This window comes from Sinocyclocheilus grahami, unplaced genomic scaffold (genome assembly GCF_001515645.1).
Source record: "Sinocyclocheilus grahami isolate Dianchi unplaced genomic scaffold, SAMN03320097.WGS_v1.1 scaffold461.1, whole genome shotgun sequence".
In the NCBI taxonomy this organism is placed as follows: Eukaryota; Metazoa; Chordata; class Actinopteri; order Cypriniformes; family Cyprinidae; genus Sinocyclocheilus; species Sinocyclocheilus grahami.
The window spans coordinates 655,152-678,824 of NW_015505640.1; the positions used below are offsets into that span (position 1 = coordinate 655,152).

The 23,673-nt window shown below is 35.9% G+C and overlaps 2 protein-coding genes across 2 annotated transcripts in view; one reads left to right on the forward strand and one right to left on the reverse strand.

Moving 5' to 3' along the window:
• LOC107552918 (polypeptide N-acetylgalactosaminyltransferase 2-like) overlaps positions 1-19,109 on the forward strand; it is a 78,753-nt gene extending 59,644 nt beyond the window's left edge. Inside the window, exons 4-12 of the mRNA XM_016234950.1 lie at positions 12,158-12,324; positions 13,942-14,029; positions 15,469-15,572; positions 16,647-16,773; positions 17,422-17,514; positions 17,732-17,815; positions 18,167-18,313; positions 18,540-18,666; positions 19,041-19,109. Coding sequence (XP_016090436.1) covers positions 12,158-12,324; positions 13,942-14,029; positions 15,469-15,572; positions 16,647-16,773; positions 17,422-17,514; positions 17,732-17,815; positions 18,167-18,313; positions 18,540-18,666; positions 19,041-19,109 — 1,006 coding nt within the window. The remainder of the gene's footprint in view (positions 1-12,157; positions 12,325-13,941; positions 14,030-15,468; positions 15,573-16,646; positions 16,774-17,421; positions 17,515-17,731; positions 17,816-18,166; positions 18,314-18,539; positions 18,667-19,040) is intronic.
• The window catches only part of LOC107552948 (piggyBac transposable element-derived protein 5-like), a 36,531-nt gene continuing 22,145 nt past the window's right edge, over positions 9,288-23,673 (reverse strand). Inside the window, exons 7-8 of the mRNA XM_016235003.1 lie at positions 20,277-23,098; positions 9,288-9,301 (exon numbers count right to left, since the gene is read on the reverse strand). Coding sequence (XP_016090489.1) covers positions 22,903-23,098 — 196 coding nt within the window. The 3' untranslated portion in view covers positions 9,288-9,301; positions 20,277-22,902. The remainder of the gene's footprint in view (positions 9,302-20,276; positions 23,099-23,673) is intronic.

Below are 23,673 nucleotides of genomic sequence, written 5' to 3' on the forward strand. Positions count from 1 at the left end.
TATATATATATATATATATATACGTATATATGTATTTGTCCATTCTCTTTTACACGTGTGTGTGTGTGTGTATATACATATAATATAACACTTTTTATTTATTTTTTTTTGGTTGCAAAAACTCATTAGAAGTGGACTTCATTAGAAGTGGACTGCCACTGATTAATTGTTTTATTTTCATTTTTATTTTTACACAAACCTGCCTGTCTAGATCATTTAAAACGTGACTTAACTCTCGAGTTTCAAAAAGCTTCAGAATCCTAAGAAATATTATCTGGTCCCCTGAATGTAACATCATTAGAGCTGCACTTAGCTCAGACTGTATCGACTGCGTGAGAAAATGAGGTTTCTTTCAATCAAACACTCATGTTACTGCTGTGTTATAATGACTAGATGTAACTGTCTTTTATTGTGATTCAGACAGCCTAGATATCTTCACACAAAATATCTTGAGCATCTTCACCGGAAACGCATTTCCCTTCTCTCAGAGGGCTGATATAAAAGCTATGGGGGTTTGGTTGTGCTTAAACGAACATAAATTGGTCCCACAGCCAGTCGTTGTCTCCGAATTAGCTGTTGTGAACGGTATGATGAATAAGTGCTCTTTTTTTTTTTTAAACTACCTGATGTTAGACAGAAAAAGATTGCTCTGGATATTTCAAGGATGATATTTGCAAGGTCACAGTGTGTCTTTAAAAATGTTTTAAATTCAGTTTTATCAAATTTATGGTGATAAGTCTTAAATGGTATATCAAAAGTCTTAATTATCATTTAAATCTTACATTTGGGGATGGGAAAAACAGGATTCGTGACGCAGCCTAATGTGATTATTAAACTTCAAAAGGCTATGATTGAATTAAATAAATGTGATCGATGAACGTTAAATGTCAAAACACAGCACTGTTGCACTTTCTGCAATCTATGAATAGCATGTATTTATGCCAAGCAATTACTCATGATCTACTGTTGATGAATTATGACATTATGGTGTTTTTTTATGTTATAGATGGTTGTAAAAGTGCACATTTTGTCTCCCTAATTTTTTGAATAAGCATCTGGAAGTAGAAGCCCATAGATATTTCAAAATAAGAGTCCTGATGTATTTCAGTTTGTCCAGCATTATGAAATTATGAAATGTTTATCTGGGTATTATTGATATTTTGGTTACACAATAAGCTGAATCTGGCAGAAGACCAAGAACATTATTTAACACATTCAGTATACAGATTTTACTACTATCTGCACAATGATCTTTTTATTGCCTTTTTAAAAAGACTATTACTTTTTCAGAAATTTCAAAATATCAGTCAATGTCTAATTTGTATATATTGATACAAAAACTTTAATTTTTTAAAATAATTTTTTTAATCAATAATTTTTATAGTATTGATTTATTTTTATATTTTACATTTTAAAGCTGTTTTCCAGTTGAATATGTGCCTCAGTGAATGTGCCTTGAGTAAAATAATCTAATATGCATGATTTAATTTTGAGATTATTTAGTTTGTTCTGTGTTGACATATGATATTAATTTTATTTGTGAAAGTTAAAAAAAAAAAAAAAAAAGATTGAGTTTTAAAAACTCTGAAAATACCCTGTGCTTCCAATATAGCAAAGGCTTTAGTTCTGAAAAAATAGTGTGAATTTAGAATTTATGTTGCTTGGGGGTTTGACGTTTTTAATACTTTGGTTAAGTATGGTTTAATCGTGTGTTGTAGTTATATAACAGTTGTGGACATGACATTCATTGGTCTATTAAAAGCTTTATTGAGAAACATTGAGGAGCGTGTTCTTACCCTCTTTGCTTTCAAATATTCACTGCCATCACCTCTGTCTGTGGTCCTGTCCCAGCCTGCATGTGGACTGACACATGCGTTTGAAGAGCCCAGCGTGTGGGGTGAAGTTGCAGAAGGTTTAGGTTGGACAGCGAGTGCTGTCTTACACTATTGTTTCCACTGAAGGCTTGCAGTGCAGGGCTGGGCTCCCAGGACTCACTGATTTACTGCTGACATGCAGGAAGACTTGTCAAGAGGAGGGCAGCCCTCTTGTCGGTTATCCGCTCACGCCATCACCTCTGTCTGTGGTCCTGTCCCAGCCTGCATGTGGACTGACACATGCGTTTGAAGAGCCCAGCGTGTGGGGTGAAGTTGCAGAAGGTTTAGGTTGGCCAGCGAGTGCTGTCTTACACTATTGTTTCCACTGAAGGCTTGCAGTGCAGGGCTGGGCTCCCAGGACTCACTGATTTACTGCTGACATGCAGGAAGACTTGTCAAGAGGAGGGCAGCCCTCTTGTCGGTTATCCGCTCAATTTAAACTGGCTGCTTGGGAGATGCTGCCCTCTTAGGAAATTACCCTCCCACTGCACAGGGATGAGCTTGGCCCTTGGTTAAAAAAAACTTTAAAAAATAGTTATGCAATTTATTGACCAAAAAAAAAACACCAACACTTTCTTGTGGTGATTTGTGGTTACAGGAAGGAATGTTCATTGTTGGCGTGACTGTGTTGTTCACATGGTACTACGGCAGGTCACTTTAACACTTAAAGTTCCTGACTTCAAGGCTTCCATTTCCCACCTTGAGATGTGCATATGCAATTTAAGAACTGGATGTTTGTTACTATTTAAAAATCCAGCCCATAATTCCAGGAATTCAAGTGCCATTTTACCACTGGATTGTGATTTTTAAATAAATGCGGCAACTCCTCAACGTTCACACTGGACACGTTCCTGTATCCGCCTTGGATGTTTTTAGATCGTTTTTCTGAATTAACCTGTGCTAGACCGACATCTTTGACAGTTGTGGCATTATTAAAATTACAATTTCAAAATTGTAAATAAAATGAAAACAAAATACTAAAAACTAAAATAATTTAAATACCACTGCTGAATTTAGGCATCACATTATAGCAACAAATATGTACAGCATAAAAATTTGATATAATTTTAGGTTTTATTTTTAGTTTTATTAAGTTACTCTTTACCACTGATTCACAACACCATAAACCTTTGTCTATCTTGTTAATTGCTATGAATCTCTATTATTGTCATGTAAGTGTCTCTGTCAGAGCTTTTATAAAGCTGAACCAGGAATAAAAGCAATTATAATTTTTATTACTAATAATTATAAATATTAAGGTTAAGTGAATTTTAGATTATGGAAAAGGAAATCTGAATGTAAAAACAGGGAAAATGAGCAAGCATACTATCCAGTATCATACAGTAAAAATCTGGTACCGTTAAATTGCTGATTATATTCTGTTTTGTCCAAATAAATTAATAATAAACACTAAAAGCTAAAACCAGTTATTTTGAATTTAGGCGTCACAACATTATAATGTACCTTATGAATGTATATTTATTTAGACTTTTGAGATTTGCTAAAGATTACCTTTTTATTTTATGATCTGAATGTAAAAATAAAGGAAATGAGTATGCATATTGTCCGATGTCGTACAATACCGATACATTAAAGGGGTGGTTCACTGTTTTTTTTTCCTTGGCTTTATTGTGTTTATGGGGTGCAGTCTAACATGTTAATGCTTCATTTAAAAAAAAAAAAAAAAAGCATTCTTTTTCACATAATTTACCTTTATTCCATACCACTCTGTCCCTTCTCTGAGAAACACGCTGATAATTTCCTTCTTTTATGAAGCCCCGCCCTCAGAAATAGGCTATGGGCTCTGATTGGTTAGCTAGCCCAGTGTGTTGTGATTGGCTAAACCGCCTCTAGTGCGCGTCTAAGCGTCCCGCCCCTCACCTCAGCAGCATGTGCTCCGGTTGTATTGTAAGCAATGGTGTCGTTAATATCGCTTATCAGTTTGAGCCCGATTGAAAAGCAGAGGATATTATTGAAGAGAATCATGCAGAACCTGTGCAAGCACGGCTTTTAATGGTAGGCCCATGTTTTTTGTTTGTTGTTGTCTCATACTTTTAGATATGCTGTTATTTGTAAATGCTACTGCTTATGTTAGCTTTTAATATACAGTTTTATCCTGATTAAAGCTTTAATACTAGTGTTGGGTGATATGCTCAATTTTCATATCGTCCTATCGTCAACCTGTGAGATCGCCGATACACGATATTATCGTGTTAATTTATTTAATTATTTATTTACTTAATTTCATTGCCAGAAAGTGAACCAACTCCAGCGTAAGGCTAAAAACAGCCTTTTAATGTGACTGAATTTCTATTTAACATAATAACATTTCAATAGAAATATTGTAAGTTACTAATTATAATGCTTATATTTCCTCAGTTATTCAAAAAGCAGCTACAGGAAACGAGCAAAGACTATTTACATTACCAAAGAACATCATCACAAGCTCAGTCTAGCGCGAGTTTATGCACTTTAAAATACACTCCCATTAAAATCAGTGAAGCTATCTACACTGTGTGATGAATAAATCTCTTATACTTACATCGCACGTACATCTGCACTTTGTTGTTTATGATGAAAGAATGCGCGAGTCAGAATTAAGTCAGCATGCGCTGAACAACGAAAATCTGGCCATTGCATTCATAAGCATAACATAATCGTGTGTGATTGATTATAATGAGCAACACTGTTAAAACACGGAAAAAGAAATATAATGGAGCAAATAAGCCCTAATATTAATTAGTATTACTAACCTGATAATAATAATAATTATAATAATAATCGCCTTGCTATCGTCAGTGGCATCAGCCACAGGCGATATCTCTGACTATTGTCGATACACGATACTATCATCTATCGGCACAACCCTATTTAATACAGTCCGGCAACTGCACGCGTGTCCATGTTTAACGCTTCTCATAGCTATGTGAAAATAAGTGTATAATTGGAACTGTTCATTGTTGGAACTGAGCTGAATGAGAGAGAGAGAGAGAGATGCAGAGCAGGGGAACGCGAGGAACAGTATTAAGAACTGCTGCTTTAGAACATTGATTTTGAAACTTGTGAATCCATTAGAATCGTTAGAAGACAGAATCGCGATTCATATATGAATAGATTTATATGTGCACCTCTGGTTTTCTCTTCGTCTTCTCTAAAGCAGCGCAGCATGGCCTCGCCCCCTTCACTGCCCTTTCCGAGGGCGGGGTTTATCTGGGTTTGTGATGTCCCATACCCGGGAAGTAACTTGTTGTAGTCCCTGCCAGCTGTTTTTGTAGGCATTAAACTGCCAGAATTTTAAAAGACGATATATCTGTTTGCATTGAACTTTCAGCTTCGTAACTTTACAGATATTGTTTATGCTCAAACAGCAACATTAGACACTAACTAACATTAAAAAAGTGAAATCGCAATCAGCCACCCCTTTAAAAAATCTGGTAGCAGATATATTCCCTAAACAATGCATTTCAAGACACGTGTCATGTGCCATCTAGCTGTTTTGGTTCACGCGAACGCATCCCTGTGTGAACATCTCCTGAGTCAAGAGTATGGATGGAATTGAATATTCTGCTTTCTGGGAACAGAGCTTTAATTTATGGTGCTTCACTAAGCCCAGCAGCCGATATTTGCATCAATAAGCCGGTAACAGATCTCTGAATGATGAGAACCCACTTTTTTTTTTGAGTTTCTGGAGATACATCAAGCAGCAAGGACATCTGTTCATCTTTTCTTTCTTCACTCTCTTCAGCATGACCTTTTTAAGCCTGCTTGATTTTCAAAATCCCTCTGAACCGTCTGAGCTCTGGCCTTTTCTTGCAGAAAAACTACTGTGTGCTTTGGCCGGTGTCTGCCTAGGCTTTTGGGAATATCTCAAAGTGCTGCCAACCGCTGTCACTGGCAGAGCAGTTGTGAAGTCATCGACCGATGTCTCCATGAGCCACATAAGCAAACATTGACCCGCTGTTGTATGACTGCCACACAGGCTGTGCAATTAAGATGCGTTTCTCACTCGCACTGCCCAGTCCTATTTCCTCTCTTTGTGTCAGTATTTTATATCGATCTGATCCCTCCAGGTCCAACGTTTTATTTGTCACATTTGTACAATTGCAGGGAAATGTTTTGTCTGCCCACCTCCCATGAGTGTGCTTTGGAACTAAAAAGGAAAAAAAAGAGAATACAATGCAAGAAAGGGGAAAACACTGGATATATTTGCAAAAGGATAAAGGACAAATTTGCCTTTCAAATGTGTAAAACCTGATGAACATGTTCTCCGTGATCTGAAGAGCATCTTCAGCTTCTGTGAAAGCAAGTACAAATAACCGTCTGTACGAAAAGTAACATTATCAATGACATAAGCTTATTTGAAGAGACTTAAAAATTAAAAGGGGTCATATGATGTTGCTAAAAAGAACATTATTTTGTGTACTTGGTGTAATGAAATGTTTATGCGGTTTAAGGTGAAAAAAAAACACATTATTTTCCACATACTGTATATTATTATTTCTCTTCTATGCCCCGCCATTCTGAAACGCATCGATTTTTACAAAGCTCATCGGTCTGAAAAGCGAGGTGTGCTCTGATTGGCAAGCTATCCAGTGCGTTGTGATTGGCCGAATACCTCAAGCGTGTGACGGAAATGTTATGCCACTTACCATACTGTGATGCCGTGTCCCGGAGCGATTAGACAAAAACATTAAAACCCATTATAAACTAGGCTTTTGTTGCATCCAGTGGGGACATAATTAAGGATTATAATGACTTATATTGTCTTTTTACGTGTTGCGTTGTTTATCGCGCCGCGTAAACATAAAACCATGTCTGCATTTGTGATCGGAGAAATGACAAACAACAAGCGCTACTCTACACTGCTCAAAACTCGCGTTTGAATCATCAGTGGCAAATTCTATAAATATGGAAACATACTTACAGGTTGTGAGTCAGAACAGCCGGCATTGTAGGTTCAGGAAACAGTCCTCCGTTAAATTCGTTGCACACACACAAATATTTGGTTTGAACTGTTCTGGAACAGTGTTGTAAATAAAACTTAACCACTGATTTCTAGTTGTGCCCTCTTTTGGAAGGCCAAACAAAGTAGTTTCGCTTTCACAACGAAACACACAGTGTCTCCACGACATGGCGGCGGTGGCAACAATACTACAGCGAGAATCAAAGTTAAGCCTTCTTTCTTTGCATGAACATTTGGGCGGTGTTATGCAAATCTTCTCACATCGTGACGTAGACATGTGGGGGCGTGTTTAAACGAGGCATTTTAGGAGGGCGTGGACGAGTTTTAACTTTTATAAAGAACATCTCTTTGGGTTTGAGACTTTAGTCTTTGCCACTTTAGGGATCTTATCTATTCACAAACAGCTTGTAACACTCCAAAGACAAAGGAAAACTTAAAATCGCATCATATGACCCGTTTAAGAAAATCAGTATTGCATACTTATTTTACTTGACAACATTTCTTTTTCACATTTTCAAAAATCGCAGCTATGTCCAGATTGAAATGAGTTTCAAATCCCAGATTTTCAAAACGGTCTCAGACATCTGGCCCCCATTGTATGTGTGAAGTGTGAGGGGGGAATTGTGTTGAGTACATAATGGTTGACATGTTTATTCTTGGGCATCGTAATCTCACGTCAGCTGGATGTCTGTTTTAGTCATTTGGCAGGGGATGTTACTGGCACGGCTCTCGAATGTTGACTATGGTTCGTTTGGACAGAGTTCAAATTGCATTGTATATGGATGTGTGTTGGAGACCATCACGTGTGACCTGACCTGAACTGAGCAAGAACAAAAAAAAACAAAAAAAACGTACTGAACTCAAACTTTTGAACAGTGTATATATCTATATATATATATATATATATATATATATATACAGAGGGTACGGAAAGTATTCAGACCCCCCTAAATTAGATGTATTTATGTAAATGTAAATACTTATTTAAAACTAGTTGCAATGAAATCTGAAATGTATTAGGTTCATTGCAGCAATTGTAACATATTTGGTTGCATTTTATTTTGTGAATTAATGATTTACACAGTTGAATTGATAGAAGAGCATGCATCTAATCTGTGCGGGGCCAGCTCACTTTGCTGAACATTGCTGCTCTGTGTCACCTCTGACCGGGACCTTATTTGACTAGATGGATAGATACTATTTAATATTAGTATTAACTTAAAATTTTTCAACTGCTGGTAAGAGAAGAATTCAGAGAAATAACCTCAGATAGTTACTGCAGCTACTGCTTTCAGCAAACATACAGAGCCATCACAGATTTTTAAGTGCGTTTAAAGGCTGAAGCTATTGATTAGCTGTTAGGTGTTTCACGTTTTTATTACTAACAAAACTAGATGGAAACAAATAATAAAATGTAATGTTTAAAAAAAAATTTTTTTTTAATTATTATTAAGCCTTATTGAAGAGTTATTGTATGACTAAATAGACCACCAAGATGAATTCAGTAAAATGGAAACTGGGGAAAAAAAGACTCTAAATTTAAGCTTTCTTAGATCATTTAATGGTTTCTGCAGTGTTACAGACATTGCATAGAGAATTAAAATGGGATGTGCAAGAGCATATTCATCACAATACATATTTAGAAAGGAATGCTTTAATATCAAAGAATTTGGTTGGCACTTCTTTGGTTTAGATGGTGGTTTATGCAGCAGTTTTAAAATGCATGTGTCCATAAGAAGTGGAAGTTGTCTTTGGGTTTGTTACTGTAAACGTGTTTGGCTTGACCAGTGTTCGTCTGTGCAGCTTCATATAAACGTCTTGTCACTATATGTCAGTCAGTTTCCCTCCTGGAGTGCTGGTGATGCTGCAGATGACATTATCCTTGTTGTAAGTCGTCTTATCGCTGCCCTTTCACCATCCCTGCAGCGCGTGAGCTGCATTCCCAATGCAGAAGTCATGTTCAGCTCAGAAGACACACAAACCATGCATTGAAAAGGGCTGCAAGACTTTTTAAAGGTCAGAGCGTTATATAGTTTGTTTGCTGGAATGCCAACCTTTTGTGTTTTCTCCCAGAAGTAAGGAGAATTTGCCCTCCATGTTTTTGTACCATTACCTTCTAGTAAATTTACCCCGAACTGAAAGAATGAAGCGCACTAGTCCTAAATCCCTTTGTTAAATGCTTACCTAAGCTGGTAATGAGGAACACATGCTCTTTGTTTACTCCTGAGAGACGCTGCTTCTGTTTTGTTACCCCTGATGGCAGCAGGCCATGTGTCTTCTTGGAAATGTTTTTGGCGAGTGTAGTGGTCTCGCTGAAGTCGTGGCCTGTGTCTGGTGTTCAGACCACACCAAAAAAAAAAAAAGAGGGGCGGCTTGCCAATGACTTAATGAATGATGTCTTTCTGCACGTCATGTGTTTCTCGTTTTGTCCATTTAAAAAAAAAAATATATATATATATAATTACTGCAGTGAAGTGTCTTCCTTACATTAATACTGCTCATAAATGTGCAGCAAGTGTACATTAATGTTGTAAAAATATTAGGGCTGTCAGAATATGACATTTGTGTGTGTGTGTGTGTTTGCGTTTAAATAATGCTATAACATTAACAAGAACTATATTTGTATATATAAAAATGATCAATATTAATTTAATGCATTTCTAAATATTATATACATTTTCTATCAATATTAATTTAATTAATATTTTTACTTTGCCATGCCATATTGCTGTCTATTCAATGCTTTTGTCATGCCATTTTACTGAAATCTTCATTTTCCTCTCCAAATATTGATGTTTAATGCAATTAATTTAATGTGATTTAAAAATAGGGCTAGCAATTTATCACATATGTGTGTATGTTTAAATAACAATATAAAATTAACAAAAATTACAATTTACATATAAAAGTTATTAAATGTTGATTTTATACATTTTCTAAATATATTTATTTTCTGTAATTATTGGTTTAATATATTTTTAAATTGCAATGCTATTTGTGTATTCAGTGCTGTTGTCATTATGCAGTGTATTCAGAGAAATATGAAGATTCTAGTAAAATTAAGAATTCAAATATTGATGTTTAATGTGCAGCAAGTGCACATTAATGTCATTTAAAATTAGAAATGTCAATTTTTTTCGTATATATTAAACTTATACTGTAAAAGTAAGTTAGATATAAAATATATAAATATTAATTTTATGCATTTTCGAATTATATTAATTATCTATAAATATTCATTTAAAATATATTTTTAAGTTGCCATGCCCTTTTTGTTGTCTGTTCAATGCTGTTTTCATTATGCAGTTAAATTATCTTTATTTTACTGGGATCATCATTTTTCAAATATTTATGTTTAATTACAGTTAGTTAAATTGATTACAAATTTTGATTAGTTAATCAAAATCTTAAAACGGTAGCTGGCATTCAACACACTGAGACCAGAACATTTATTCTATTAGCTATTGACTTGAGCTACAACAGTGGAAGTATTTGAGAGTTTATTTAGTGCCATGCTGGGTGGTTGGAGGCCAGTGGAGGGAAGCGTGCCAATGGGATATGCTCTAAAAAGTGCTTGTCTTCTAGTCAAAGCCTCCATTCTATTAATGGCCTACTGCACAGTTATTCCTCGTGGGACCTCCAGCAAACAGGGCTAGAAATGAGTGCTGGCCCCTTAACGTATTCCCGAGAAGTCAAGGAGAGTGTAATGGTTGAAAGGCCTATACTTTTTCAATGCAAAGATTGATAGAGTTGGGGAAAAAATATGGATGTACCCTCTGTGCCATCATATACCTTTATGAATGTGATTTCTCTGGCCGTAATGGAATTAAATATGATGCCAAGTGTGTAGTATTAGTGTCATGGATGACTCTAATCTCATCCCTTTGCTAAAGTCAGTTTGGAGTCTCTGATGGTGGGCTTTCAACCCTGACCTGAGGTTTAACAGCAGTGTAGGAGGAATTGACCCCGATTCCCCTGCCAAGCATCCAGTGGCCACAAAATCGATGGAATCAGTGCAGAGGAAGCATTGTGTGCTCTTATCCTCGATGAGAGGTGCTAGGAAACCGGAGGATTAGCCTCATAGCTGTCAAATTAAAACCTCGGGATATAAACAGTGTGGTTGTGTGTTGCTGAAACCTTTATAGTGTGCATGTGTGTGTGTGTGTGTGTGTGTGTTTGGAGATGCAAGTCCAATGCACGCGTTTCTTTGGAGGTAGCCATTGCTAACAAGAACACAACGATTGGAATCGCTTCTTCCATCTTTTTATAGCAATCAGTCTGCTCTTACAATCTAATTAGTTCACACTTTCACATTTGCTGCTAATATGATTAGTCAATTAATGTTAGCTGTCATTTTGTCAGGATCAAAAAAACAGTTAAATGTGTTTTTTTGTGAAAAGTAATTTTTTGGCCAATGAGACTTTTAGCAATTATTTAAAATGCACCTGATCACTCTACACAATAATCTAGAAACAATGTGAATGAACATCCAGCTTTATATCAGCACTCGCCTAAACACAAACTACCACCAAAAAATTGTTGTGATAAATTTCAAAGTATCAGCTATTGTTAAGCATAGTTTTTACCCATATCTACAGAATGTTTCGTATTATTGAATTGCTTTATACAGACATTGACAGTCTGCTACGCTGGGTCTCTGTGGGTTAAAAAGTTTCACAGGAACCATAATTTTAATCAAACAATCATATGTTGTTTCAGAATGTTTCATGCAAGAAGTAAAATACGGTATAAATCAAGATAGAAATAATCAAGGCATGTTTTTATTCAGCAAAACAATTTTAGTCGTTCACTAAATTAACTGAAGACCGATATTTAATGATTTGAATGTACTAATATAACAAACCGTATTTATTGTACCTACATGCATTTGAATATGTTTTAGAAAATTGCCCTGTGGAAACATTGCAGCACGGTGACAAATTAATTTAATTCAGAGGTGAAGCCACATTTGGGATGATTTGATTCGTCAGGGTATCCCAGAATTGTCATGATGAATATTGGAAGATGTCTGAGAAGCAATACATTTATATGTAGTGTTAAATTCTCCACTCCTATCACGTAGAGTTGATTGCCTGTCTTTTCTGGAGTGTTTAACTCATAGCTCTCAACTCTAAATACTCCAGTGATGTGTCAGCGAAGCTCACGAGATTAATGGGATTTTCCTAGGTATTTCTGATGGATTTATCGTGATTAGTAACGGCAGAGCAGTGCACATTTCTTAATGTCAGGACTCTCAGCAATTTTAATTCTAGTTTAATTTTATCGTTTCTATCAGATACATCTTAAGAATGTATTGTAGCAGAGATGCATTGAGAAGTCATCTCTTTTCATATGCTTGTACTGTCAGCCCAGCCTCACTTCAATTTTGTTCTCGTCAGGATAAGACTCGGGTCGTGTCACCCATCATAGATGTCATTAACATGGACAATTTCCAGTATGTGGGGGCATCTGCAGATCTTAAAGGAGGTAAATCTCTTTCATCAGCTCCTATTTCATCATATCATAATTCAGTCACTATCCAGAACCTATTCGATTGGATTATGTGCTTGTGTATGATATAATTGCATTCATTCATTCATTCATTTGTGTGTGTTTATGGATAATACAGCAGATGGCATTTGCTATATTTCATGTGCAGGGCTATATTCAGTGTGTGGTACTGTATGTTCAAATGCATGTTTGGAGTGAAAGCAATACAGAGAGAATTTGTGGAGGCAGTGCAATGTGCAGAAGAGTGAGAGAGCATGATGAATCTCAAAAAGAGGAAGTGAGGAAGTGATCTCTGAGTGGAATAACTTTTCCTCTATGAGCTCGGAGGTTTCTGGATGCAGTGGCAAATATTATGGAAATGGATCTATCCATGTTGGTATCACTGTATTTTATAAAGCAGCATGGGTTATAAATATCATTATATTTATATGAGCTTTTCTCAGCACATTTTGGTTGAATGTGTGCTTTTTAACTGGCATTCAGACTTTATCTAGCATTTTCTCCTTTTTTTATAATATGTTCTGAATGGAATACTAGTACAGGGCTGCATACTGTGCACAGTTTTTACTGTATGCTACTTAAAAAAAAAAAAAAAAAAAAAAAGGGGGAAATATGTTCTGAATGGAATACTAGTACAGGGCTGCATACTGTGCACAGTTTTTACTGTATGCTACTTAAAAAAAAAAAAGAAAAAAAAAAGAGTAGTATGTAAGGCAGTACCAAATCATTTTAAATAGTATGATGCTACATTAGTGTCTCTTTGATATGCTGCATCTTGAATTTGAGGATTAAAATGGTTATTTACAGTTCTTACTACTGTTTTACTTCTCCAGAAATGTCTGCTATTAATTCAGCAAACAGTTAAAATGCATACTCCATTTAAACTTATTGTAGATTTTTTTTTCTGTATATTTAAGAAATTTGAAATGTCAAGTCATCATTTCTAATTTTGTATTATATTCTTAATATTTGAATATTAATTTTTTCTTAATATTTATATGTATTTATTTGAGTAATTTTAGTGATTGTCATTTATATTAGATTTTAAGTACTTCTGTTTATTTGCATACAGTAATATGTTGATTGGGTTTTTTTTCTTCTTGCATTTATTTAACCATCTAAAGCTACCAAGTGTCACATTTTATGTTGATTCTTGAGTACAGCCGACAGAAAACAAGAGGCATTTGTAAAATAAGACTTGCCAACAGTACGGTTTTAAAGATACAGCATTTACACAGAACCAAAGCCTAAACCCCACGATTACTTAAAACTTTAAGACTATTCTTTTGCTGTCTGGCAAGCTGTGGTATTTCCTACTGGAAATGCAAATATGGTTTTAATCCAGTTTTGTGTGGAATGTCTTTTGGTGAAAAGAAATGTTACATTAAAACATTTGAATACTGTGCACAGAATACGTGCTGCATACTGACAAAATAGTATGCTATTCTGAACAAAGCCTCAGTCTTTTCATCAGAGAAATTGCAGTATCAGTAATATGCCCCCTTATTCCCTTGCCTGACACATGGCTGAGCAGGGCATTGAACCTACATTTAAAATCAGACTTCATCCCTAATGTAATGTGTAATCTTCCAGGTTTTGATTGGAATCTAGTTTTTAAATGGGACTACATGACCCTGGAACAAAGACGAGCACGGCAAGGAAACCCCATTGCTCCTATCAAGTAAGCATTAGACTCTCTTCTTAAATATCTGTGTTACAAATGTTTTGGATCATGAACCGGTGAGTTGGTGAAAGATTATTGACAGATGACTACTTTTTATTCTTCTCACTCTGTTCTCTAATTAATTCAGTGTCAGCTGTTTAATGTATAGACTCTCTTGAAACAGAACTCCAGCTACACTCTTAAAAATAAAGGTGCTTCACGATGCCATAGAAGAACCTTTTTGTCTAAATGGTTCCATAAAGAACCTTTAACATCTGAAGAACCTTTCTGTTTGACAAAAGGTTCTTTGTGGCGAAAGAAGGTTCTTCAGATTACAAAAAGGTAAGAAAGAGATGGTTCTTTAAAGAACCTTTGACTGAATGGTTCTTTGTGAAACCCAAAATGGTTCTTCTATGGCATCGCTTGAAGAACCTTTTGAAGCACCTTTATTTGTAAGAGTGTATAGGTGTGCAGTCTGTTTTTGATATATTACTTTTATTAAACTTTTTTTTTTTATTATTAAGCTTTATGTTTTAGTTTTTGCAATTTTAGTACATCAGCTTAACCTTATTTCACTTAGTTGCAAAGTCGACATTCTAACTTAATTTTTTAAGTTTAAGTTTTTCATCTAACATTTATAATGTAATTTATTTGAGCTTTATTTCATTGATAAAAAATGACTTTTAATGGTTTCAGTTAACAATAACATAGATGGCTATAGTGCTAGAGTTATTTTATGATGATTTTCTTGTCCAAATTCTATGCTGTTAAACATGGCATGTGGTAAACTAATGCGCACAAGTCTCTTTAAATACACATAAGATCTGCCTCCAAATGTTAATTCTGCTGTCAACAAGGAAAAGAATCCCTAAAGTTCTTGTAACAACAAAATAACAAGTTAGCCCGTGTGCTTGCTTGCTTGCTAGTTTGTAAAAGGTCTGTCCTCCAGGGAATGACTCGAATCATTAACAGCTAAAGGCGAGCAAAAAAAAGAGAAAGTAAGGTGTGAAGGGACCCAAATGGGGGATTGTATGGAGGGTGTTGCTGTGATGTGAAATGTCAATCACTGTGCATTAAAGTACATAAATTACATTAAGTACATTAAAAGTACATTAAGATAATAAACAGTGTGGTGCCTTTATGGGATGTGCTGTGTAAAAGTCTTCATGACACAGCACTCTTCATTCTTGTTTATTGATTCCGGTGTTGTTTAATGAATTTGTTTATGAGGCTGTGATCAGATTGCTCTATCGCAGCACTGAAGAGTGAAATGAGCACAGTTTTATAAAGTCACAAATGGCCACTGAAACAAAACACATCGCCAGTATGTCAGATAACTGCTTAGATTATATTTTATAGAAAGTAAGTTCTATGAAGTGTATAAAGTTCTGAGCAAGTCCAAGATTTGGTTTGATTTTATCTCAGTTTTCATATTTTGTGACACTTGTGTTCTCCAGGACTCCCATGATTGCTGGTGGCCTCTTTGTAATGGATAAGAACTACTTTGAGGAGCTGGGAAAGTACGACATGATGATGGACGTGTGGGGCGGTGAGAATCTTGGTGAGTGGACGCTTTATTTCTCTAAATGCCCTGCATTTCTTCTGATTGGAGCTGACTGACTGAAGACACAGTGGATCTTCTCAGTGTACCAGTGTGTCCTTTATTGATTATGTTGAAGATTTGCCTATTCAAAGTGGCCCCAAAAAGTATTTGGACACATATTGCTATATATATATACATATATACATATATACATATAAATAAAAGGGAAAGGGAATTTCTCTAATGCACCTATTTTTATTTCTACCAAAGTCATTTCAATGCACATTACATTGTAATTCCATTTAATTAACTTTGAAGTAGGATCTATTTATGAGGGCCTGAAGGCAGTGTGAATTCATACATCCACTAAAATTATTTTAGGACCAGCTGCTCACATGCAAAAATGGTTGAAAAAAGGTTAGGTCTGCATTAATTGTTTACATAGGCCACATGGTTTATTTAATGCAGCGAAATTTATGAATTTGTGTCCTTAAAAGTGAATATTATGTCCAAATACTATGTTGCATCAACCGTATATAAATCTGAAAATGAGATCATGATACTTCTATAATTAGATTGTATTGAGATAATGCCTTACTCAGACAAAATGTAATGTGCCCATCTAAGGGGCAATTCAGGTCACCACTGAAGAACTACTGCTGTTTTTATATTATTAGCAATGAGACTTGAATAGAAAACTGCAGTGTAAGACTCAATGAGGTAGAGTTTTTCAGGTTTTTTCATTATGTGTGTGGCATGATGGATTCTGAAAGAAAATTCTGACTCATTCCACAAACACAGCACTTTTCTCAGCTGTGCTGCTTGTGGAAAAGTCTACAACAGCTCCAGAAATTATCCATCAGCCTGGAATAAAGTTGCATTTTGCATTTGTGTGTGTGTCTAAATAAGTTTGTAAAGACCAAGAAATTTCACAAAGCAGTGCTTTTTTTGTTTTTGTTTGTTTGAATATAGCACTTGTGCAATTATGAGTTTTGACCCTTTGCTTTATTTTCCCATTTGCATTTATGAATTGGTTGTTTGTGTGTTCTGTGATGGGTTTTATTAATCTCTTGCTGCTGTTGTGATGCTCAGAGATTTCCTTCCGGGTCTGGCAGTGTGGAGGCAGTCTGGAGATCATTCCCTGCAGTCGAGTCGGTCATGTCTTCAGGAAACAGCATCCATACACTTTCCCAGGGGGCAGCGGAACTGTTTTTGCCAGGTGTCCACCGAATTATATTATGTTATCATTTGAAAGTTTGGGATTAGTTTTTTTTTTTTTTTTTAAGAATTTAATACTTTTATTCAGAAAAGATGCAATTAACTGAATTGTATTGTATTTTAGTGTGTTGTATCGTATTACATTTTATATTATATTACATTATATTTTATTATATATAATATGGTGTGGTTCGTCCAGAGTTAGACTTTGAGCTATCCAGTTTATAATCACCGTTTCAGGATAGTTAACTGTAGTCAGGATTGTTGTAACCCTGCTAGACGTTATATTCCTGAGTATCCAGACTGAGAATTGTTACAGTAGCTAAAGAACACAATTCTTATTTATCTTAGGTTTTATGATTGCTCAAGCGACATGAGCCCTTTATTATTCTGGTTCATGTACTCCACCCAGTGGGTGAAAGCAGTACGGCAGTCTGTGATATGTGAGCTGTTGTGAGGTAGTGCAGTTGAAATTGAAAGTGACATTCTGTCATAGTTCTAAAACACCCAGTAATGTGCCGCAGAAGATCTGTTAGTGTTGAAGTTAGATTAAGCAATAATGTAGACATGTTATGCTCATTAGCAGAACATTAGTATCTCTATATAAAATATATAATTTATTCTCATCTGCTTGTGTTTGTCTTTGCAGGAACACAAGGCGAGCGGCAGAGGTTTGGATGGACGATTTTAAGAACTTCTACTATGCTGCTGTGCCCTCAGCCCGTAATGTACCCTATGGCAAGTAAGTGTTTATCTGTCTTAATTTAGAAATATTGCTAAGGGAAAGCTTTGGAATATAGAGTAGCACATTTGCTTTCTTCAACATGAGAAGCCAATTTATCACTGCCAAGGCCATGAGAGGCCACTAATTTCAGCCTTGGCTAGTTGAAGTTCTCTGTTTTGAAACATTTCGACCTCCAAATGAACTCCACATGACTAGTTTTCCTCTTTAATTGCAGCATTCAGAGCAGGCTGGAAATGAAGAAGAGGTTGGGCTGCAAACCATTTAAGTGGTACCTGGAGAACGTCTATCCTGAGCTACGGTGAGTGTCTGACCTGAGCGAAATAAAAATAGCTGTAGGATCACTTTGGCCCTGTTTACACCTGCTGTTCTGTGTTCTTTGAAGTTTTGTGCATACATATGTATGAGCTTTTTGATCCGAGGTTTTTCTGTACATGACCAGCTGTTTAAAACCTTTTGTTTGGAACAATGATTGATGAAGTGTAAACAGAGCCTTTAACCCTTTCTTATAATGTTTAAATGTGCAGGCAGTTTTTTAAGTCTAGACATGTACATTTTAAATAAATAAACTTTTAAAATTTTTATTAAAGCCCACTACCAGTACTGCAGGTGGCTTAATTAGTACCTAACTTGTTGTTTATGTCTTGTTTAGGGTCCCTGATCATCAGGACATAGCTTTTGGAGCACTACAACAGGGTCAGAACTGTCTGGACACACTGGGACACTTTGCTGATGGTGTGGTGGGGGTGTACGAGTGCCACAATGCAGGGGGCAATCAGGTACCAATTTTTGATCCGAGGTTTTTCTGTACATGACCAGCTGTTTAAAACCTTTTGTTTGGAACAATGATTGATGAAGTGTAAACAGAGCCTTTAACCCTTTCTTATAATGTTTAAATGTGCAGGCAGTTTTTTAAGTCTAGACATGTACATTTTAAATAAACTTTTAAAATTTTTATTAAAGCCCACTACCAGTACTGCAGGTGGCTTAATTAGTACCTAACTTGTTGTTTATGTCTTGTTTAGGGTCCCTGATCATCAGGACATAGCCTTTGGAGCACTACAACAGGGTCAGAACTGTCTGGACACACTGGGACACTTTGCTGATGGTGTGGTGGGGGTGTACGAGTGCCACAATGCAGGGGGCAATCAGGTACCAATCCGATCTCAGTTACTGAACAGTCTTATGTCAGGTGTGGCAGCAGAGCACTGGGTGTTTTTTTTGTTTGTGTGAATGTGTTTCTAAGCAGCTTTCAAAGAAGTGTGCTTTAGAGAAGCATCTGAACTCACAAAGGAGAAACGCAACACTGTTTGTGAGTGTCCTTTTAATTAGCATTTTATTCATGCCCCCGAGATACTTTTTCACATCCAAACCTTGTGAATCTTTGTGGTACTTCAGTTGATTTTAACAGAACTAGTGTTACTGTAAATCCAACAGACAAAGAAGCCTGTGATATGTGAAGCAATCATTTAACCCACCTGCATTTCATGTATAACGCCGTAGCAATTCTGACTAACTTATTGTAGGCTAGGGAATCCAGACTAAATGAGTCCCTGACTGGCTTTCAGTCAGCTTTCCTCATGTATCAGCAGTAAGTGTTATGTTAATCTTAGACTTGTATATGTTTGGTTCGTCTGCACCACCCTGTATTGTCCCATAAATAACAGTTCTCCATCAGTAAGTTTGAAGACGGCAACAGAAACATGCAACAGAGATTGTGTGGCCTTTAGGAAGAAAATCGGCCCACCTACCTGCATTTTGTTCTCTGCGTTCTGTAGCTTCATCAGGTTCCTGTATGTCAGATGATTCTGCTGGACGGGAAAGCAAGAGGTAGATGTGGACTGCACTTTTGCCATAGTGAATCAAGCCACCTTTCTTCAGTTTAAAAGGAGAAGCCAATGAAATCATGTAAAGTTTGGGCTTTGAATGATGGGCTTTTTGAAGAACCAAATTCAGAGCAATACATTATGGCTAATCTTTGATTTGGATGAAATGTTTACATAGCACAGTGTGCCAAAGTCATTTGCTGTTTGATTGAAACATGGAAACACACTTCTACTCCAGACTAGGACAGTTTCATTTTTAGTAAATGAAGGACTTGTGACCCCACCTTTTTTTTGTCTCTTTGGTTTCCTTGAAAACCCAATTTTAGAAAGATCTTGATGTTGCATTAAATGGCAAAGGAAACAGCATGGGGTCAACAGTAATAGTGTGTATGTGTGTATATACAGTATGTATGTCCATGCATGTACATTTACACATTCAGTTGCAATTATAGTGATTTGGTCAACTGTACAGCGCTTGTGTTTGTTCATTGTTTTATAGATATTGCAAAAGTTTGAATGACAAAAAATAATTAACTTAAAATAAAATGTAAAAAAAAAAAAAAAAAGTATCTACATATGCAGCGTCCCAAGTGTTTTCACATATGATGCATTAACAAAACCAAATAAATATTTTTGCATCAAAAATGCAATCTACTACTAGGACCCTCTGAATTTTTGTATTGTGATTTGTATTTATTGTATTACATTACATTCAAAAATGAAAATTAAATTAAGTACAAACTACCTTTTTTTTATGTAACATTTGATATATATAAATATATACATTTAAAGAATCTCATTCTTTAACAAACATGGCCTTTAAGTCGATTATTTTAATTTACAGCTTTACTGTAATGAGAATTTGAGAACAGAATGTGCATGTGTCCTAAAAATGTCACAATGCAAAAAAAAAAGTAACAAGGGTTCTAATAGTACTTATATATATATATAGAGAGAGAGAGTTTTTTCTTTTTCTATTTAATAGAAAATTTGACCTTGACAATTCTTTGTGAGATTCTAGTAATAGTGCAATGAATGTTGCAACCAATTACTGTAGGGGAAAAATTATGTATAAACAATATTTATTAGTGTGCAAATTGGTGTAAACTCACATAGAAGCAGGGAGGTGAAGCACAGGTCAGTTTGATAACTGGACATACAGTGGAGGTGAACATTACAGATAACACATAGATACTCTCACATACACCTGAATCATTTCAACATTCACAGTGAGAAGACAAGTGAAGGAACACCAAGCATTATACAGCAAGACACGGCACATTCACAACATTCATACATGAAAATAGATAGATGTCCAACACTGGGTTCTTGTTACGCTGACCAGATATTGAGGAATTTGTTCCAGTAAATGAGACTATATAATTGTCATAGCTGTTTTGTTATTAAAAGGACAGTTTGTTTTTACCTGCTATCATGCCACACGAAGCTGGCCCTAAAGTATATCGTACAATGTTAGTGGCCAGTGCAAAAGCAGAAACTTTGCTTATTGGAAGGTTTTTATTCTAATGTACTGCACCAGCAAGAGCTTTAATTAAAAGTCTCGGTCGTGCCGACCATTTTCTGGCTTACAGATTATGTTCTTGGCAGACAGGTTCATAGCACCCGGTCCAATCTCCAACATTATATTGCACTACAGTAGATGTTGTAGTTACAAAACCCTGAGGTCACCCTAGATAAGGTCAAACATCTCTCTAACACCATTACAGTTCACTGTCTGCCTGATTAAAATAATTAAATAATTCCCACTGAAGTGCAGATCGAACCCAAAAGATGCTCTGGAAAACACGGATATACAATCTCAAAATCATCTGTTGCATTTTATATTAGATAAGCACAGGGGGCAGTTATCGCCTGAAGTGTACTTTGTTAGTATATTGACTATGTAGATAAGAGTAGTAGTACAAAAATATTACAATGAATTGAAATCAAACATTTGCAACATTCATGACAAAAAAATTTTTTTATGAGCACACCTATATAATGCAACATTGCTTTTGTCTTGATTTAAAAGATGCAGGTATAAAATATGGCATATATATATTGGTGTGAATTACAGCAGCTGACATTACAAAGTGGACTTTTTATAAAGAACTGTAAAGACTGAATATGAAGCTTTAAAAGAATGTTTTAAGTAATGTTCAATGATAAACATACTAATTGGTTTGTTAGTGTGCAGCGTTTGAAAAACAGCAGGTGATGGCACAGTAAATAAGAAATGAAAAGCCAAGGAAATAAACATGTCTGGTAAATTTGTGACAAATTCCCTCACATTAGTACATCTGTCCCTTACAGTGGTCGTTATGTAGTATGAATATAACACAGTGATACAGTGGGAGATATTTGACTAAAAATATTACCTGAGGGAAATGAATCCGCTTCAGTTCTTTGAAGGAATGAATTATGCCATGGGCTGCGATTGTACCGTCATTACCACAGTTACAATATAGCAACAAGAAGAATTGATATTTTGATAGCTTCTGGAACAGTGAAAGACCACATAAATCCACCCGCTTACAGGTAGAGATACATTCTAGTTAAAGTCTTTTATCATTTCATTCTTTTCTCTTTTTTTTTCCGATTCATTTGCAAATACATCAATGCCCCTAGATAATCAATTTAAATTACACATAATACAAATATATAAATGAATTAGAAATAATATTTACATCATTTTTGGTATGCTACTGTATATTGGGCCCTTTTCCTATTTTCATCATAATTTAATTGACAAAACGATATGGATATTAATGTAAGGCAGGCAAAGGAGTTAATATGTTCTATTGAATACAGATTTGATGGGAAATCTAATTTGGGAACATTATTTAAAATCTGCAAATCCTATTTAGGAGACTTTTACGAAATCCTGACCACTACGTCTGAGTGCAAAAACGATTGGGAAAGCATAGTAGTGTTGCCACATTTCACCTCTCGTTTCGGTGTCTGTGTGGCATTATACATAATCTGTGTCACTAATATTGTTGCCTTTAAAAAAAAAAAAAAAAAGAGTCATAAATATTAAGTGATATAAAATAGAAAAAAGCCCAGGTATTTGGGAGAACATCTACGAATTTCTGTGATTTAACGTGTGAATTGCATTACATTCTCGTTTCGCTGATAAAACACCTCAATCACAGAGTATATACAGTATATTTATCAGTGCTGAATGTTGGATATGCTGCTCACAAACAGAGAATTCACAAAACATTGTACCTCAGGGTTCACAACTATGTCAACACTATTACTGGAACTCTAATGATAAAAATCATTGCACATCTACAAAGGGCACATTTTCGTGTTTCTCATGCAGCAAGTGTTACAGTGACGTATGTACATTAGTCCTGTAGCATCAAATGGCCAAATGGGGTCTTAAATGGGAGTTTAGATGGGAAACATCCCTTTTTCAACCAAACTTGGCACATTTTGTGTTATGTATAGGGTTTGTTCACTCAAAATGACCCTGAAGTGCAGAATGCAAGTGTATTTGAGTATGCTAGTATGAGTGGGTTGTCATGGGTGGGTTTGAGACAGCATGCGGTTTCTTTCACTGAGTGGGTGAGCAGTCGTCCATATCCAGGAGCTCTTTGACCAGCCTCTCGCCGAACTGTGCCCGGCTGTAGCGTTTGACGTGGTAGGCGTCTGACATCTTGTAAAGAATATAGGCATTGTTGATGGCGATGCTGATGGTTAGCCAAAACACCTGTTGCCAGGTCTTATTAGGCTTGTGGAAAATGAAATACCTAGTTGGAAAAACATGAGTTGAGTGAACTATAAAATGCATGTATACAGTGGTGTGAAAAAGTGTTGGCCCTTCCTGATTTCTTGTTTTTTTGCATGCGTCACACTTTAATGTTTCAGATCATCAAACGAATTTAAATATTAGTAAAAGATAACACAAGTGAACACAACATGCAGTTTTTAAATGAAGGTTTTTATTACTAAGGGAAAACAAAATCCAAAACTGCATGGCCCTGTGTGAAAAAGTGTTAACTAATAACTGGTTGGGCCACCCTTAGCAGCAACAACTGCAATCAAGCGTGTGCGATAACTTGCAATGAGTCTGTTACAGCGCTGTGGAGGAATTTTGGTCCACTCATCTATGCAGAATTGTTGTAATTCAGCCACATTGGAGGGTTTTCGAGCATGAACCGCCTTTTTAACGTCATGCCACAGCATCTCAATAGGATTCAGGTCAGGACTTTGACTAGGCCACTCCAAAGTCTTCATTTTGTTTTTCTTCAGCCATTCAGAGGTGGACTTGCTGGTGTGTTTTGGATCATTGTCCTGCTGCAGAACCCAAGTTCGCTTCAGCTTG